The sequence below is a fragment of the Erpetoichthys calabaricus genome, chromosome 2, assembly GCF_900747795.2.
Source record: "Erpetoichthys calabaricus chromosome 2, fErpCal1.3, whole genome shotgun sequence".
NCBI lineage: Eukaryota > Metazoa > Chordata > Cladistia > Polypteriformes > Polypteridae > Erpetoichthys > Erpetoichthys calabaricus.
This window is the reverse complement of record NC_041395.2, coordinates 238,611,513-238,629,667: the sequence shown is the minus strand read 5'-3', so window position 1 is coordinate 238,629,667 and position 18,155 is coordinate 238,611,513. Positions and strand designations below refer to the sequence as shown.

The 18,155-nt window shown below is 35.9% G+C and overlaps 1 protein-coding gene across 1 annotated transcript in view; it reads right to left on the bottom strand.

The window, feature by feature from the left end:
* The window catches only part of dock1 (dedicator of cytokinesis 1), an 870,017-nt gene that overhangs the window by 168,967 nt on the left and 682,895 nt on the right, over positions 1-18,155 (bottom strand). The window contains exons 32-33 of the mRNA XM_051924023.1: positions 16,126-16,184; positions 11,549-11,697 (exon numbers count right to left, since the gene is read on the bottom strand). Of these exons, the coding sequence (XP_051779983.1) occupies positions 11,549-11,697; positions 16,126-16,184 (208 nt within the window). The remainder of the gene's footprint in view (positions 1-11,548; positions 11,698-16,125; positions 16,185-18,155) is intronic.

Here is an 18,155-nt window from a genome sequence, read left to right as displayed (position 1 = left end):
TGGTCAGAAATGACAATTCTGACCATACAGGCTCACCCATATTTCCAGGGTGAGCAGTACTCTACTATTTTGGTTATCATATCTAAGAAGAGAATGCCAGTTTAGTCAAACAAAACATAGAATTCTGCAAATGTTATGGTGCAGGTATTTGTTTAATCACTCCAGATATCATATTCCAGCCAAACTGAAAAAAAAAATGCTATTTTCAAAATTGAATTTCCAAAATGTTCAAAATCATTCACTTGCATATTTTTATTTCTTTTAAAAAGCTGAACAGCTGTGAGCAATCTGATGTTCCAATGTGCAGGTACAACAGTCGCTTAACCTTCAAACAACTAATTAGCAAAACTGGTTTAGTAACTCGAAAAAAATCCAAAAGACAGCTTTTAATGCAACATTTTAATAGCTTAAAATGTGCCATTCTGTCAGATTCATTTAGAAGACCAGGATCAGAATATGTTTGTTTACATGAAATGCACACACTCTGGCTATAAAGGCTTTTTAAACATGCAAACATTACCCTGTATTATTGCATCACACATCTGCTGTGGAAATGCAGCCAAATGCAGGTCCTTGTTAAAGTAACTAATAATGTCGGCTAATTACATCTCCTGCATATTAGTAACACAAGAACCAACTGTTTAATGGCTTAATCCTTCACTACCTTCACACTAATTTGTGCTGCACAGATTGCCAGTTTCTAAAGAATAAGTTTGAAGATCTGATAGCAAAACAACAAATTGCCTTATTTTAAAATGTTATGTAGAAGATCATGCTGATCAAAATAAACAGAAATGTTAAATCATGTGACCTTAATCAACTGATTAAAGCACAAGCTGCTGTTTAGTGCAGTCCAAAATGGCTTGTACATTTTAAATGTAAGAAGAAGGGCAATTATTTAAAACAAATTATTAAATGTTCCATAAATATATTTGGTATTTAGTACACAGGGCGGCACGGTGGCGCAGTGGTAGCGCTGCTGCCTCACAGTTAGGACCCCTGGATTTGCTTCCCGGGTCCTCCCTTTGTGGAGTTTACATGTTCTCCCCGTGTCTGCGTGGGTTTTCTCCCACAGTCCAAAGACATGCAGGTTAGGTGCATTGGCGATTCTAAATTGTCCCTAGTGTGTGCTTGGTGTGTGTGTGTGTGTGTGTGTGTGTGTGTGTGTGCGTCCTGTGGTGGGCTGGCACCCTGCCCAGGGTTTGTTTCCTGCCTTGCGCCATGAGTTGGCTGGGATTGGCTCCAGCAGACCCCCCGTGACCCTGTAGTTAGGATATAGCGGGTTGGATAATGGATGGATGGATTTAGTACACATATTGATACTTTCTTTACAAGTATAAAGCTTTTAGGTTATCCAGGACAGTACCATAAGTACATTAGACTTCATGGTTTACTTGAACTTCACCCCTGCATCATCGAGGCATGAGTCATTAAACAACCCTGAAGAGAACTCCCAGTCCATTGTAGAGCACACTCACCTACAGAATCTGTACACAAATGAGTCACATTTCATTCTGATATATATGAGGAAATCCAAAATACCACAGGGAAAAAAAGAAACTCTATACAAAGACAGTCACTGGGTCTCAGATTCAAAACCAATAGTCACCATTATGCCAGCCAAAAAATATACAAGTATTATGTCAGTTCACCTAAATAACAGCCCAATGAAATCCTATATATTGCATATAGTAGGAACAAATATTTTCATGCTCCGCAAACAAAACCAAAACAAAACAGAAAAACTCAGAATGTCATTGTTGCATTCAAATTTAAACAGGAACAAAAATGAAAGCTTAAAAAAAGCTTGTTTATTCCCACATCCCAGGTCACCTGTCAACATTGCTTTTCTCATATCAATGTGCTAGACATATGGAACACTATGATGCTGGCCCTCTCTCATTTCCACGGATTCATCATAACTCAATTTGCTTTAAGGCTCTTTTTCAGAAGTCATCTCTCCTTTGGTCAGTGCATGAAGCTCTATCAGTGATTATATTCAGATCACTTGATCTGAAATTGGATCAACACTTTAGGATTCTTCTTCACTCTATAACATTTCTAGTAGCAATTCTTGTTATATTCTCTAATTGATTTTTCTGTAACAACTAAACTGACCTTGCTTCTACTATTATGTCAGCTCAGAGTGACATTATGTTCTCATGCAATATCAGTTCATCCTTAAGAGCTGAAGAGATGATTTTCTCATGTTCTGACATCTTTATCATAATTATGTCATGTTATTTACTTTAAATATTACCTTATGGTGGTTTACTCTGTGAAAGGTGACCTAAAAATTCTAGACTGGCAATAGGGGTGAAAGCACTGAATAATAAAAAATAATTTTGTAATTCACAATACATACGAAAAAGATGTAGCACATTTCAACGTAACAAATTATAAATGAAAAACATTTTTTATGCCTAAAATGTCAAAGTTGAGGGAACATAACAAATAAAAGATCATTTTCCTAAAAAGGAAATCCAATGTGTAGTCTTGAAATAACGCATGAACTTGTAATTGGTTATATTAATAGGAAACAGTAAAATAAATAAACAAATAAATAAATAAACTATACTAAAAAGAACAAGGAGCAAATTAAAGGAAGCAAAGACAGGAGTGATAGTTCTCCCAACTAATTTTAACCAAGATCTTTACTATAGATGCAGATATGCTGCTTTCTTAGGAGCTTTGTGAAGGTTACCACTGTAAAAGAAGCTACAGAACTGGACAACGGAATACAAACCAATGTACTGTATATCAAAATCAATGCATATCCATCTACATACAGTATCTATACATTCTAATCACAAAAAATGAGCAAGGGTTAACTAGATAAGTGCACGAGTAGTCGAATTAACAGTTAATCGCCAGGGGATACTATTATCTGAAAACTGAAATTACCATCCGGGTATTCTATTCATGTCGCATGGCAGGATGACATGTATTTCTAATGCCTACGAAAACAAGGAAAGTCACGTTGGGCAGTATTTTGAAACAGAAAGCAACAGCACTGTTATGTTCAAGATCTGCAAAGCTAAACTTCTCTTCTACAATTCAACTAGTACAATGTTCATTCATTTCAGACAAAAGCACCCTGCAAAAATGCTTGAATCAACAGACGAGTGCAAGCAACTGGCTATAACTACACTTACTAGTATACATCGAGAATGTAACTCCAAGTGAAAAAAATATTAAAGCTCATAGAGAGCTACTAACCTACTGTATGTTGAGCCAGAGCATAATGTAAAATCCCAAAAAAGACATAACTAAGAGGGTACAACAGCACTTTGAGACACTAGCAACAGCCACAAAAAATAAGCTCCAAAAGACAAAGTAATTAGAATTAGAACAGGCAATTTGGACTGCTTTAACAACAGAGTCCTTCATGATAAGATGATCGCGAACTGAAATGTGTCCTTGTACCAATACACAAACTAGAAGAACGACACACCGGGCAAAACATAGCTGATCATCTCCCAATAGCCATTGATGCCTGGCATTTATGCTACATAGATGATTAACATCTAAAACATATATTTAAGTCACAATTAATCAATGAAATAATTAATCAGTCCCACTTCACAACATACCAATCTTCTGATGGCTAGTTCCAGCAGGATACCATGCCATGTCACAAAGCCAAATCATTTCAAACTGGTTTCTTGAACACGATAGTGACTTCACTGTACTCAAATGGCCTCCACAGTCACCAGACCTTAATCCAATAGAGCATCTTTGGGATGTGGTGGAACAGCAGAATCGCATCATGGATGTGTAGCCAACAAATCTGCAGAAACTGTGTGATGCTATCATGTCAATATAAACCAATATGAGGAATGTTTCCAGCGCCTTGATGAATCTAGGCTATGAAGAATTACGTCAATTCTGAAGGTAAAAGTAGGCCCAACCTGGCACTAGTACGGTGCACCTAATAAACTGGCTGGTGAGTTTATGTAAATGCTTGTAATCATCTCATAATTTGTATGGCTTTCAAAGCAATTTATTAGAAAATTTTAACAATGCCTCATGAGTTCTTCTAATTGTGTGTTCTTCATTTACACACTGTGACCAGAAGAAGCAAACAGGTGACAATCAGGAGGTGTGACATGTACAACAGGAGAGTGATGGCAATCAAGAGGCCGTCTGTTCTAAATCATAGAGGCAAAAAATTAACTTACTAATTCATCATTTAGTTTTCTGCTACTCCTTGTATTTTTTGACACTGGTATAGGGAAGCGTCATTTTATGAGATTGCACTCTCTGCAATGTGTCAAGGTGAGTCACATTTTCTGACACACTTCACAGGCAGTAATCTGCAATCACAGCTTCATAATGACATCACTCCCCAGTCTCCTGAATATATAGAATGTCTTCTAGAACCACGGTTTTCAAACTGTGGTATGCGTACCACTGGTGGTACTTCAAGTCATGCCAAGTAGTACTCGTGTGGTCCTTTATTTTCCATGAATCGATGTTGCTAGAATGCCAATATGTTGCATATAATCATATATAGTATAAGTATATTACTGTAAATGCGTGGAAGACTCCAAGCCGGCTTTTATTAGCGTGGGCACCCATTTCCCGAAAACTCGTTACCTACTCACGTCTTTGGTCCGAAATTGGAATTGCACAGAAACAGACAACAAGTTTCATCCAGCCGGTGAATCACCAGAAGTTGGAGCAAATGGATTATTATGCCCCAGGCACCCAAGCTTAAACCCTCGCAGGTCTTATCTCAAGTCTACCCTTTCTCAAAGTGGATTGCAAAATGACCTATTCGTGTCTGTTTCTTTGAACAAATGAAAGAATTTGGGAATTGACAAATGGCTTCTCAGCAGTCTCATTTCTTCAGTTCGATTTATGGTTTGTCTGAAGGAAGGTGCTGCGTTTCTGATCTGCGTGCAAAGTGATTTACCCGCCGTTTACCCATTTTACCGTGTTGTGTCCTGCGCAGTTCTTTCAAGATGGACAAATTTGTTATCAGAAAAGTGGCAACATCTGTGCAAGAATCACAAAGAGGCGGTTCGAACAGCAAAGTTTCCGGTGCTACCGAAACAACATTTCCGCCAAATGCTGAGCGACGAGATACACCGAAAGAACCACCAAAAAAGAAAATAAAGACAGCCTAACCAAATCACAAGTACAGTGAAGACTATTTGCAGTGGGGGTTTTATTACATTGAAAGAGACACTCATCAGCAGTCTGTGTGCGTTATCTGCAATGAGGTACTGTCGAACCAGTGTATGAAGCCATCCTTACTTCAGCGACATTTTACAACTAAGCACAAAGATCACAAAAGAAAGCCGTTGTCGTTTTTTGTCAGGAGTAAAGACGAATTTTTGAAGTGGCAAACAGTGTTCAGAAAAACAAGTGTGCCTGACAAGTTTTTGCAGGTATCATATGCTCCGTCATTGCTAGCGGCAAAATAAAATAAACCCCATACTGTCGTTGAGAAACTTGTGCTTCCTTTGGCAATAGAAATCGTATCAATCATGTTCAACGACAAAATGGCCAGCGTTTTGAAAAGTATCCCATGTTCTGATAACACCGTGCAAAGGAGAATTAAAGATATATCGGAGGATTTGATAAAACAGGTGGTTGAGAAGATAATTGCAGCTAAGGAGTTTTTGATGCAGTTGGATGAAAGCACAGATATTTCAGGCGAAGCCCAGTTGGTCATTTTTGTTCGTGTTCCAGATTCTGAAGATATTATCGAACATATTTTGCTTTGTCGACCTTCACCTGAGAGAACAACTTGTGAGGAAATTTTCAAACATATTGATGATTTCTTCCGCGAACATGATATTCTTTGGTTTTGGTGCGTTGCAATTTGTTCAGATGGAGCAGCAGCAATGACAGGAAGAACAGCTGGTTTCATTGCTAGAGCAAGGCAACAAAATAATTCGATAGTTTCTTCTCATTGCATCCTGCATAGACATGCGCTGGCATTGAAGAGAATGAGTGAGATTTTGCACGAGACCTTGAATGATGCTGTAAAAATTATTAATTACATCAAGAGCCGCCCTTTGAACGCGCGGTTGTTCCGTCAATTGTGCCAAGAAATAGGTTCTGACCATAAGACGTTGCTTTTCCATACTGAAGTTTGATGGCTTTCAAGAGGAAAAGTTCTGATGAGGATTTTTGAGCTCCGTGATGAGGTGTATCTCTTCCTGAAAGATTTGTCACCCCTTGCAGAGAAGTTTGAAGATGTGTCATGGGTTTGCCGCCTTAAAAAATTAAACAAACTGAACGTGTCTCTCCAGGGATACGGACACAACATTTTTACAATGGAAGAGAAAGTTTCAGCTTTTCATAAGAAACTATTTCTGGATGAATCGGGTCGCAAATGGAAACTTGGAAATGTTTCCGATTCTCTCGGAATTTCTAGCAATGAACGCTGCCGTCGATACAAGGGAAATACAGAAAGTTATTACCAACCATCTGAAGAAGCTCCATTCGGAATTTGTATCATATTTTCCATTCTTGACGTCGGGAAGTGACGTTGGAAAGCGCTGGATTACATCGCCGTTTAATATGGAGAACATTATGAGTGCCGATCTTTCCATCCAGCAGCAAGAGATATTGATAGATATGACAGATAATCAGCATTTCCAAGAAATGTTCAAAGAAAAATCAGTGACAGAATTCTGGAGTCAAGTGAGGAAAGAGCATGATGAACTCGGTGCTAAGGCGATTACAGCTCTGCTACCCTTTGGCTCAACGTATCTATGCAAAAAGGCCTTTTCTTCCATGACAAGCATAAAAACGAAACCAAGAAATTGTTTGTATTTGGAATACGATCTGGTGGTCTCGGTAAGCACACTTTCTCCACGGATCCAGGACCTGATGGCAAAAAAAGCGCACGTTTCGCACTAAGCACGGCAGTAAGAGTGAGTAACCTTACTAGTGACAATGTATTTTGCATGTGAACAAAGTTATTAAAATTCTTCTCGTGAGCGAGAATCTGCCGTCAAATAACCGCGCATATGACTTTTCAGTCATTTTACCTGTTTATACACCTCGCACTTTTTTAAAACGATTCTTTAATTAGTTTAATATCTCTTTAACGTTATAATTATAGTCATTATAGTGACTTTTTCTTCAAAACAACAAGGGCGTAAATTAACGATTCATTGACAGTGGTACTTCAGTTTACTGGTCCTCGCGGAGTGGTACTTGTTCAAAAAAAGTTTGAAAACCATGGTTCTAGAAAGCTTCAGAAGGACCACTAATACAGGTTGAGTATCCCTAATCTGAAGCTCCAAAATCTGAAATTTTTTTGAAGGCCAATATGTTGTCACAAGTGAAAAATTAAACACTAAAGGTGTTTTTATTAAACTTTGCATGGATTCAAGCATGAAAATAGGCATACAAAAACATGAAAATGCGTACGCCAAAGAAACACAATTTATAAAACCTGATTTCTGCACATTTCTATACAATTTACCTTAATAAATCTCAATCATCTTGTAAATGTGATCCTATGAAACTTAGACACATGACTCACAATGTTGGAGTTGGGTTATCTCACAAAGCATTAATTGGGGGATTTGGGAGATTAGGAACCCCCATGAAGCATCAGGTACCACTAAACAATGAAAACAGTAGACAAACTTTGTCCATGTGAAGCGACACAATAACCCTTGCTGACATACAGTTTATTGGGTTCACAGATTGTAGTGCTCCTCTTCTGCATTATGGGAATTAAGAAAATGTCACTGCTAATGGTTAACAAAAAAACATAACTGCAGTGGGAGTTCAGTAAAATGATAATGAAAACCGGAAACTAGTGAAATTAATTTTTATGTTGGCAAAAACAAGCTATGTATTAAGTTATAAGTGGATATAATGGAATCACGTTTGGCCTAGATATTCTTGATCTGTTAGCTATTTCTCTAAAAATTGACAAAAGGCAGCCAATATAAACTGATGAAAAACTGAAAAAGTTCTTCAGTGCAAATATGCATGCATTGACTCTCTTAATAGGGAGCTAAACTAGAGTCTGCATATCATATTCAACACCTTTGAGGTTAATTTTTGTTATGTCAATGCACATTACAATGTAGTGACTCTGCTATGACTATCATGCATGCAGCAGCCACAGACAGGATAAAGAATGAGATGGCACAAGCTGGCTATAGAAATGAGGACCGCCAGCAGAAGCGATAGGTTGAGTAGGGTGTAAAGAGCCGACTTGAACCAGTGAAGCTGCAATAACAGACTCGCTCAGAGAGGGATGAGAAAGAAGGTGGGGTGTGTTAAAGGGAAAGTGATGAGAGTGGTAGCGTGGCCAGGTGAACGCTGTGACAGATTGGATGGAGAATGACTGTCAGTTTTAGTTTGCCATGTATAACAGCCCTTCCAATGAACTGAGCTAAGGCAGCACAGTGAAAGTATTCACCACCGCCAGAACAGTGGGGTCGTCTATACATAATTCAGCTTGCTATGTCTTTCGAACCAATTCTGTCCCTCAACATCCTTGCCTCCTTTATTCTGAAACTCTCAGAATAAACTGCTCTCTTTTTTTTTTTTTTTTTAACTACTTACTCTGACTGCCGTCTTCCTACCCTTTATGTATAAAGAAGACACTATAATATTAGCAGCTCAGTGATATGAATTACTATACACACGAGTTGTTATTTAATTGGTTTGGTGGCATTTCCATACTTGGTCAAGGTTGTCCCACAATATTTCAGTATGCATATGCAAATACCCCAAAACCCAAAAATATCCAAATTCTCAAATACTTCTGGCCCCAGGCATTTCAGATTATGGATACTCAACCTCTATAAGCATTTTTTTTATTTAAGAAAAGATAATTTTAGTTAGGAAAATGTTCAAATAAATTGTAGTGGTTATTTATTATTATAAAAATAATAATAAATATCAAAGGATTGATTCTCTCTCTAATTATAAAGGGGTATTTTAGTTCTATTTGTTGCTTTTCTTCATTGGTTTTTATTATACAGATTTTTATTTAAAAAAGTATTAAGCAAATATTGATGTCATTACCAGATAATCTAATACATTCCGTTATGTGTAAGCCTAATATTTATTGTTCTTTCTTTCTCTTTCAAGGAAACATGTTCAGTTCTTATTGTGCAGCCCAGTTAGTTTTTCGAGAACTAGAGCTGCAACCTTCAGTAAAAAAAAAGCTGAGAACTTTTGGCTAAAATGGAAAAATAGCTTTACCCCTTTGGAATTACTTTGTGACCTTTTAGTAGCTTGTCCACAACATTAAGGTTTAAAGAACAAACATGTAAAAGACAAAATAAAACAAACAAACAACCAAACAAAACCTGAGTATGCATATATAAATATATTTCCAAGTCCAGTAAATCTGTTATAAAATGATATATCCTGAGAAATGTTATAAATCAAAAGAACAGAAATGAAAGATTGTGCTAGCTTTCACAGGCTATAATCAGATTTCTTTACTTCTGAAACTAAAGATATTAAATGTAAATTAATCCCACCACTGGGGTAGCACTAGTCGTTCCAACATATGGCTTTTAAATCCAAAGTTAATAATGCTAGTTCAATGAGTGGCCTTAGGACAAGTGAAGGTTGAAGTATGTGGAAGGCTATAAATCTGTAACAAAGAAGGCAAGCCGCCAAACTCCTATACAGAGTAACTAGAGTCTGAATAAATATGCCTGGAACGAATACAGTATATTAGGAGATTGTTGTCTCATAATTTTTATTATTGCTTTTACTTAACTACCTTTATTAAGATTGTTTGAATTTTAAAACATAATGAATTTTATTTTCTATAAAAGGGTTCCCAGCTCCATTCTATTTAAAGTGAAACTTCAAATATGGAGCCCTTGTGATACTGTAAATAATAATTAACACTAAACATTTATGCAGTTTCTTTTTTTGTTATTAAATTATTTTCTGATCTAATATTTATCCTGTTCCTGACATTCAGAGTTATTGGATTCATATTTTTAATAATTTCCATGATGAAAATACAGTCTGTGTACACATTAATATTTGTTGTACATATATATATATATATATATATATATATATATATATATATATATATATAATGAGGGCATTCATGTTGTATACTCAAAAATGTGGCAAAGGATAATGAGGTTGGGAGAGCTAGATTGTTTAATTTCACATCCCTGGTCCTAAACATTGTTTGAATGCTTTGTATTAAGAATATTGTTGAATTAAAATTGACTAGAGTTATTAAATGAAACACAAAGAGGGATCAAGACTATTTATTTAGCAGGAAGTGAAGATAATAAATACATCAAAATTGAAAGTGATGATGGATGACAATTTGGTAGATGATTTTCAGAAAATGTAAAATGTGTTTCATGTAAAGGCACTTAAGAACACTTTTAAACAGCAGAACCAGGAGCAAGTTTAGGATGCTGAAGAATCATTTCACACAATGAGCCATGGTAGGTTGAATGAACTTGCAATGATTCCTACTGAACATGGACTGATCTATAACTGGGATGACAACGTGTAATGTATGATACAGATGATGAAATCATTAATTGCACTTGCTAAGGTTATTGGCAATACTTTATAATTACATTTAGTAGTTAAATAAAACATGTACAATGACATTTTCACATGTGTGTCAAACCACATGCAACACATCCCCATTCATCTGCCTCTATTCTCTTAATATATTTGAGTGCATTTCATGAACAATACTAAGGAAAGGATTTTTTAAACATAATAACTGGAGAAAATAGTAATTTCAGTTGAAGTTCCCACTCTCTTTACAGTCAGACATTTTTTGCTACTCAGCTCTGACACAGATTTTGGCCATTCAGTACAAATCAGCAAAAAGATTGCAGGTGGAACCTTAAAGTCCATCAGGAATCATGGAGGGACAGGAATGGCATGTGCATATTGTATTTGGAACAGCTAGACTTAAATACTCTGATACAATGACCTTTTACTGTCTATAAGAAAAACATTACCTTTGAAGGAACATTGGGGTAATTTGACTAGGGTTGGGATCTGAGTGGAGCGGTCAGCTTACAAGCTGCTGTATTATTAAAGAACATTAGGCAATATGGGGTAGGTTTATTTCAGAAATTTATGATGAATTAATTATAAAGCCAATGCTTTATTATTTATATACAACTTAATTTCTCCCTTGCCTTTTAGAATGATTTTATTATTTTATACAGCTAATCTCTAAACATTCTAGCAAAAGAAAAAAAGGTAACACAGGTAAGTTACAATTCCTTAGTTTAAACAGACAAAACTGTCCTTCCTCACACACACACACTATTTATGGGTAACATCAGTTTGCAACGAAAGAGGGGGAAAAATATAAGATGTGATTCAGTGGTTCTTAGCTCTTAAATACCAAACAAGCCTCAAGTGAAGGCCCATTACTACACTTTAACTCTTTTGGAAATCAAATAATCATACACATGGAATATACAAAAATATAATTACTAAATTTTAATGAAATTAGAGTTAATTCAAATACAATTAAAATTCAGCTTACCAACTGAAATCACAGCTATAAAGATAACAGTTTGCATGAAATGAGCCTTACCCGCTGAAAGCTTCTTGTGTAGTGAAACTCACACTGCATCATGTCAAAAAATATTGGAATTGTGGCCTTTCTGAGTTCAATTTCAGGAACAAGAGTCATTTCTAAAATTGGGCCCACCATTTCAGGAATGAACTTTATCTTGTGTGGACCTTAAAATGCAAACAGGGAAAAAGCAGTGAATCCAAAAATATTCAATAATAGCCATAGTGAGAAGTCAAGCAAAATGACACATTTTATTGGCTAACTAAAAAGATTACAATATGCAAGCTTTCGCGGCAACTCAGGCCCCTTCTTCAGGTAGGTTGTAATCATGTAATAATAGCCATATACATTGTCATATGTACTGTGTACATACACACATACACATATTTATCCATGAGAGAATAAAACAACACAACTCAGACAGTAATTATAAACTTAATTAGGAACAATGATACAAGCAAAGATTGTAACAATACGTTAAACAAGAAGAAATACTTCTTAGGGAGGGGTAACAATTCACTTCTCTTTATGACTGTGTAGCATATTGCAAATAATGTACTAAAAGCATAGTGAATGCATTATAAATGCATGCTACATTAATAAATTCACAGTTAATATTTGATGCCTGCTAATTAATTATTAGTTTATAAGCTATACTTTGTAGTGTATACACAGAGAATTCTAATATCTCAGTGTGCTACAGAGAACCCAAATGGTTTACAAATGAGCCCATCAATTATTAAATTCTGTTATTACTCTCAGTCACTAAATGGGTTTGATAAATACCTATGAATTACAGAAATTATGCTTTCTGATTTTCAGCATTCTAAGATTAGACATAGTCTTATAATTTATTTGGTGTTTGAAATAGGATAATTATTTTAGCAATAAAAATATTAAGGGAAAAACACAGTAGTGATGGGGAAAAGCAGAATAAAACAATTAATTACATCCATAAATTGCTTGAAGCTTACTGAGCCATGTTTAATAGAAATAGGAATAATTAATACATACAGTCTGATGTTATGAAAAGCCGTTTCACAGAAAATCATTAAGGACAAGAGCAAGAAGGTGCAGAGAGAGGGAGTGGAAGCAGACAGAAATTGAGGATCAAACATTACAATTTTATAATATGCAAAAACTTGCTCTACTATTGATTCTGAAACCAGCCATAATTATGACAGGCTCACAAAAAGCCAAAAAATTAAAATCTCATGGTAAGCATTCAAAAATTAAAAAAAGATGATAACATGATTACATCTAGTCTAGCTGTAAAGTAAAAAAAAAAAAAAAAAAAAAAAAAGAAAATAGGAGCTCATTGCTAAGTATTTGGTCTGCCACCACATACAATATGCAAAAATTTGGATGATGTGAGCAGAAATGCAAATAGAAGTCTGCTCAGAACAGTGTAATACCTTAGAATTGTCAGGAGTTTACAATGGAGAATTATTTCAGAGGATTGTCTCATAAAAATTCTGAATGTGTACAACATGAAAATCATGTAGATTTATGCATTTATTGTTAATAATCTTGCAGCTTGAAACTTTACAATTAAACAGGAATTTCATTAATATACTTCAAACAAAAATAGCTATTGACTATAATGCAGTCTTGAACAAAGATTAAGATGGAAAAAATTCATCCTCAGCCCCAAGTGATCATAAATAATCACTGAAAACGCTAAAAAAAAATTAAGAACTGTAATGCACAGTTACAGTATTGAAGTTTAAATTAACATTAGGTTAATGTGAGAGATTTAAAGTAAAGAAGTAAATAGATTCAATAAACATTAGGATAGCCAAGCTCAACATTGTTAAATCTGATTTACTGTTTAGCCTCTTTAGCGTTTTTGCTCATTTTGCAAGTAAGATATACACTGGAGCTCAGTGTACCTACATAGCATATGAGCCCCGAATAACAAAAAGAAGTTCACTACTTTCTGTTGAAAAAAAATCTGCAAAGAAATGCAAATTTAAAAGCAAAATATGCATCTTCTGTTGCCAACATCTAAAATACTATGAGGTTACAACATGTCTGTCCACTGGCTGGTATGAACCTTCTTACCTACTGCTCCTCAGCATGCCCAATGACCGCTAATGTAAGAAAATCGGACATCCCCAACACAGTGTATCTGCTTGAATGCAATAACTGTATAATGAGAATTCCCGTATAGTTAAGGTGAACAGATGAAAGAAAAGTTGTACAATGAATAACAATAAAAGAAAAACTCAATAACTTCATTAGGGGTCATCAACTAATAACCTTGACTGCTATGAAATCAGCAAAATGGAGAACTAGAAATTGAGATTGAATAAATGGAAAGACAATGTCACTAAATAAAGCACCAATTATTAGGCAGCATGTGTATCATTATAAATATAAAGCTATTATCCACATGATACATTAGGAATTTACTTACTGCACAGGAGAAATCAAGAGCACTAATGAAGCTGTATAATAAAAACCTACATTAACTAGGAAAAGGTAGAGAAAATTACCAGGCAGCAAACAAACTCACTCCAAATATCTGAAAGAGACAACATCTATAATTGCCAAGTTACCATTTGTAGGCAACTTAATGATGAAGCCTCATTTTGGAAAATAAGAAATCAGACAAAGTGAGTGTCCTTCAATTTGATGCAGCAGGAAGATTGAGAGTATGCCACCTGAGTCTTTGGCATATCAGCAATGCATAACCCAGTCTGCAATTAGTACGTTTGAAAAAGCCAAGAAAATGTGATGGGAAATGTATACAACATATCTGCATAAAGAATAACACGTGTTCGGGTCACCCTCATAAGACTGAATTTTAAATTGTATTGCTAATTTACTTCTCTGCATTTAACAGTTACTTGTTTTAATGGAGTAAAATGCACTGATGCCTTGAACATTTTTTTCTATGTACAGAAAAATCTGTCTGTCTGTGTACCAGCCCTGATTCAGGATCAAACCTCTGTTCTTAAATAGTATTAAGGTTATGATTTAATGAATTACTTTTTCATGCTCTTTAAAATTCAAAATGGGTCTATATTCATGACCTATTTCTTAAAAGTATTCATATATTCAGAAAATGTAAAGGTGCAGAAGTAGCCAGTAGTACATTAAAAGGTACAATTTTAAAGAAAAAAAACGTTTTTATGAATGCCAGCTTAGTTCATAAATCTCGAATTTAAGATACCTGGTCTTATTACTCTTTTATGCAAAAAAACTCTTAGAAATATATTACAACTACTAAACAGCAACTGGGTAGCTTTCTAATCAGCAACAGCTGAAAATAACTGCCATACTCTAGATTTTCCTATTGTCATTTAAATGAGTTTTAGAGATTTTTCATTGTTGGTAGCCTCTGCTAACACCCATTTTCATGTTAATCTAGGATGGCACCACTAAAACAATAACATGTATCTTAAAACATTACTTGGGTTTATTCAGCTGCTGAAGGCACAAATTATTTTAGCCCTGTACCCTTTTCCTTGCCTACCCACATTTCACTTGCAAAGGACTGAATGAGATGCCACAAGACTACTAAGGTAATGCTGGTCTCAAATTAACTTAAAGTCCCAAGACACTGCAAAACAGCAAAAGAAGAACAAGTTAACATATATGTAAGATTGGAACTGAAACTCAGAGCTGCCGGTTTTGTGTCATTTTTCAGTTTAGCCATACTTCCATTCATTCATCTATACTGTACATTCATTTTCCAAACCTGTTATTCTGAATATGGTTGCAGGAAAGCAGGAGACTATCCCAGAGGGCATTGGGCACAAGACAGGAACAATCTATTGACAGGGCTTCAGCACATCACAGGGTGAACACACATCAGAACCACATTTACCAACTCCAGTCCACCAAACTTGTATGTCTCTAGACTGTGGGAGGATACTGAAGCACTCAGATGAAACTTAATCAGACAGCAGATGAACAGACAAACTCTGCGCAGGGAGCACCCAGGACTTGAAGCCTAGTTACTGCTGCCTCGGTGCCAGCCCTCCTACTTATTGTGGATCTGCTCTTGTGGCCACCAGTGCTGGCAATGGTCTCTTTGTACAGGCATATACAATACTTGCCAATTTACTTTATTACGGTTTGATAAAACTTTAATAAGCTATTTTGACATGATCATTACAGGATTATTTAGAAAAAATGAATATATAAACATAGAGAGAGACTCAGTATAAAAAGCAACAGTGACTCAAAACCGACCCCATCTGTTGGATATTTTATTTTGTGATACATTGGGAATACCTGTTCAGAACTATAATACGTTACTTCTGATTTATTTTTATGGAATTTGATAGATTTATAAAATAAAATAAAAATGAACAGAACAGAGTAAAAGATTACTGCTAAAAAATAGACAAAATTCCCTTTAGGTAATAAGCAGATTTTTTTTTAAATATTCTTACTGTTTGAATTGGTTTTTCAGGTTTGTTAATAAGAAACACTCTTTCACGTGAATGATTTATGCTACCCTCTCACTATCATTTGCCTATCTTTAATTATATATTCTTCTTTTACAAATAAAGCAGACATCTCTCTCTAACTTTGAACATTAATTAATTCTGAAATTCTAAAAAGTATATTTAGGTACTTACCAAGATTATACCACATATCTCTAATTTCAAATCCAATCTGTCGCCTCATATCCTGATATCTGAAGGAAGCACAAAACAAATTACAAATTCATTAACATATACAGAACAAATAATAAAACTGATAATAAGGTATTGGTTATCAGATGTAACCTTATTAAAGAAGCATTATTTTTTATCTAGTATATGAAAATTAAATAGAAATTTGAAACCACAATATTGTGACTTTTGAGCCTTACAAACAATGGCAATCAAATACAGTGGAACCTCGAGATACGAGTTTAATTCGTTCCAGCACTGAGCTCCTATAGCGAATTTCTCGTATCTAGAACAAACTTCCCCATTGAAAATAATGGAAATCCAGTTAATCCATTCCGCACCCCAAAAATATTAACATAAAAATCAATTTTCCTAACAAATAACACTGATAAATAATATATACTGTAGTCTACCTTTAATAAATAACACTGGTAAATAATATAACTGATTATTAAAAGAATCAAAACAGGTGTCCAAAGTGCAGTAGAGCATTCAAAAAAATCTTTAAATAAATAATCCTTAAAACAGTTGTGAAGTGGAGGTTTAAAGTACACAAGAATAACAATCCTTTAACACGAGGTTAAAACGTCAACAGGAAGCAGTCTTTAAAAAACAGATGACAATCCCCGGTGCTTCTTCTCTGTTAGCGTCTCACCTGCGGGCTCTGCAACAGGCGAGACACTCTTAATGCAGCTGACCTTCTCTACACCGTCCTGCTTCAGCTGTTTGGCTCGCCAGATCAGCTCACTGTTCAGCTACACGCGAGCCTGCACTCGCTCGCTCTCCCGCACCGACTTTCTCCTACTGCTGCTGCTTCCTGCCTGCCTGCCTCCTCTTTCTGCAACCTCCGTTCTCTCTCCTCTCTTTTCTTTTACTTCTTCTCCCCCTTAACCGGCTCGCGCTTCTCTATATATGAGGGGAGGACATGGCAGCTGCAGCCCATCAGCCACAGGAACAATCATGGATGTGGGCAGTTTCCCACCTGTGCACTTAGGTGAGAAACGCCCACACTGCAGATCGCCCTGCGGCTCGCTACAGCTACCACGCCCCCTCGCTAAGCCGCGAGCTATACCCACAGCCTGGCTCGTTACGCGAGCCAATGCTCGTATTTAGATCTGAATTTTTCGCTCATACTTTCCTCGTATCTTGAATTTCTCGTATACAGAGCTGTTCGTATCTCGAGGTTCCATTGTATATACATTTTAGAATTAACATTCAATTGTTATTTTAGGCTTGATCATTGCATATGTAGCATTTGCAATTTTTCTGCTAAACAGTAGTAATGATCATCAAAATTTAGCAAAGTGTTTTTGCAGAGAGTACGCTGTGTTCGCCAGTAACCTTGATTGCTGAATATTTTCTGGAAATTCATGTTGTGGTCAACTTACAGTAGATGAAACAATTTTTTTCCCAGTACCCCGTGATTCTTTGCAAGGTCACTGTGATATCACAGAGCTGTAGAAACCATGTGCAGAACCGGCATGCATGCCTGCTGCAAGATCATTTACCGATCTGCTTCAGGCTTGCATGATATCACAATATATCATGATATAACACCAATCCCTGTAGCTGGCAACAAAGCCTTGCATTGCTAATTTGTATGCATAATTAGCCAAGTGTTAAAGGTACACTCCAAAATACACCTTAAAGGAGTCCTTCCCATGTCAGAAAACACATTCGACTCTGTGAAAAACTAATGATAACAAAGGATTTATTACAGTTTACAAGGTGTCTCTTCATGTAAGAAGAATGTGCAAAGAATCTGCACAGACACATGGGAAACAAAACATGATGTTCCAGCTTCACCTGGTGCTGCAACTTCAAACAATGGAAGGAGCCAGTCCCATGCTGCTGCTTTGTTTCAACTCTGTGAATGTGTTTAGCACTGCTGCCTCACAGTTCAAATCACATTTTTTGGTATGGACCAATTAAAACACAGCTGCACCATCATAATCCATTCAAAACTAGCTCAATTCCTACTTCCCCCTTTGGTT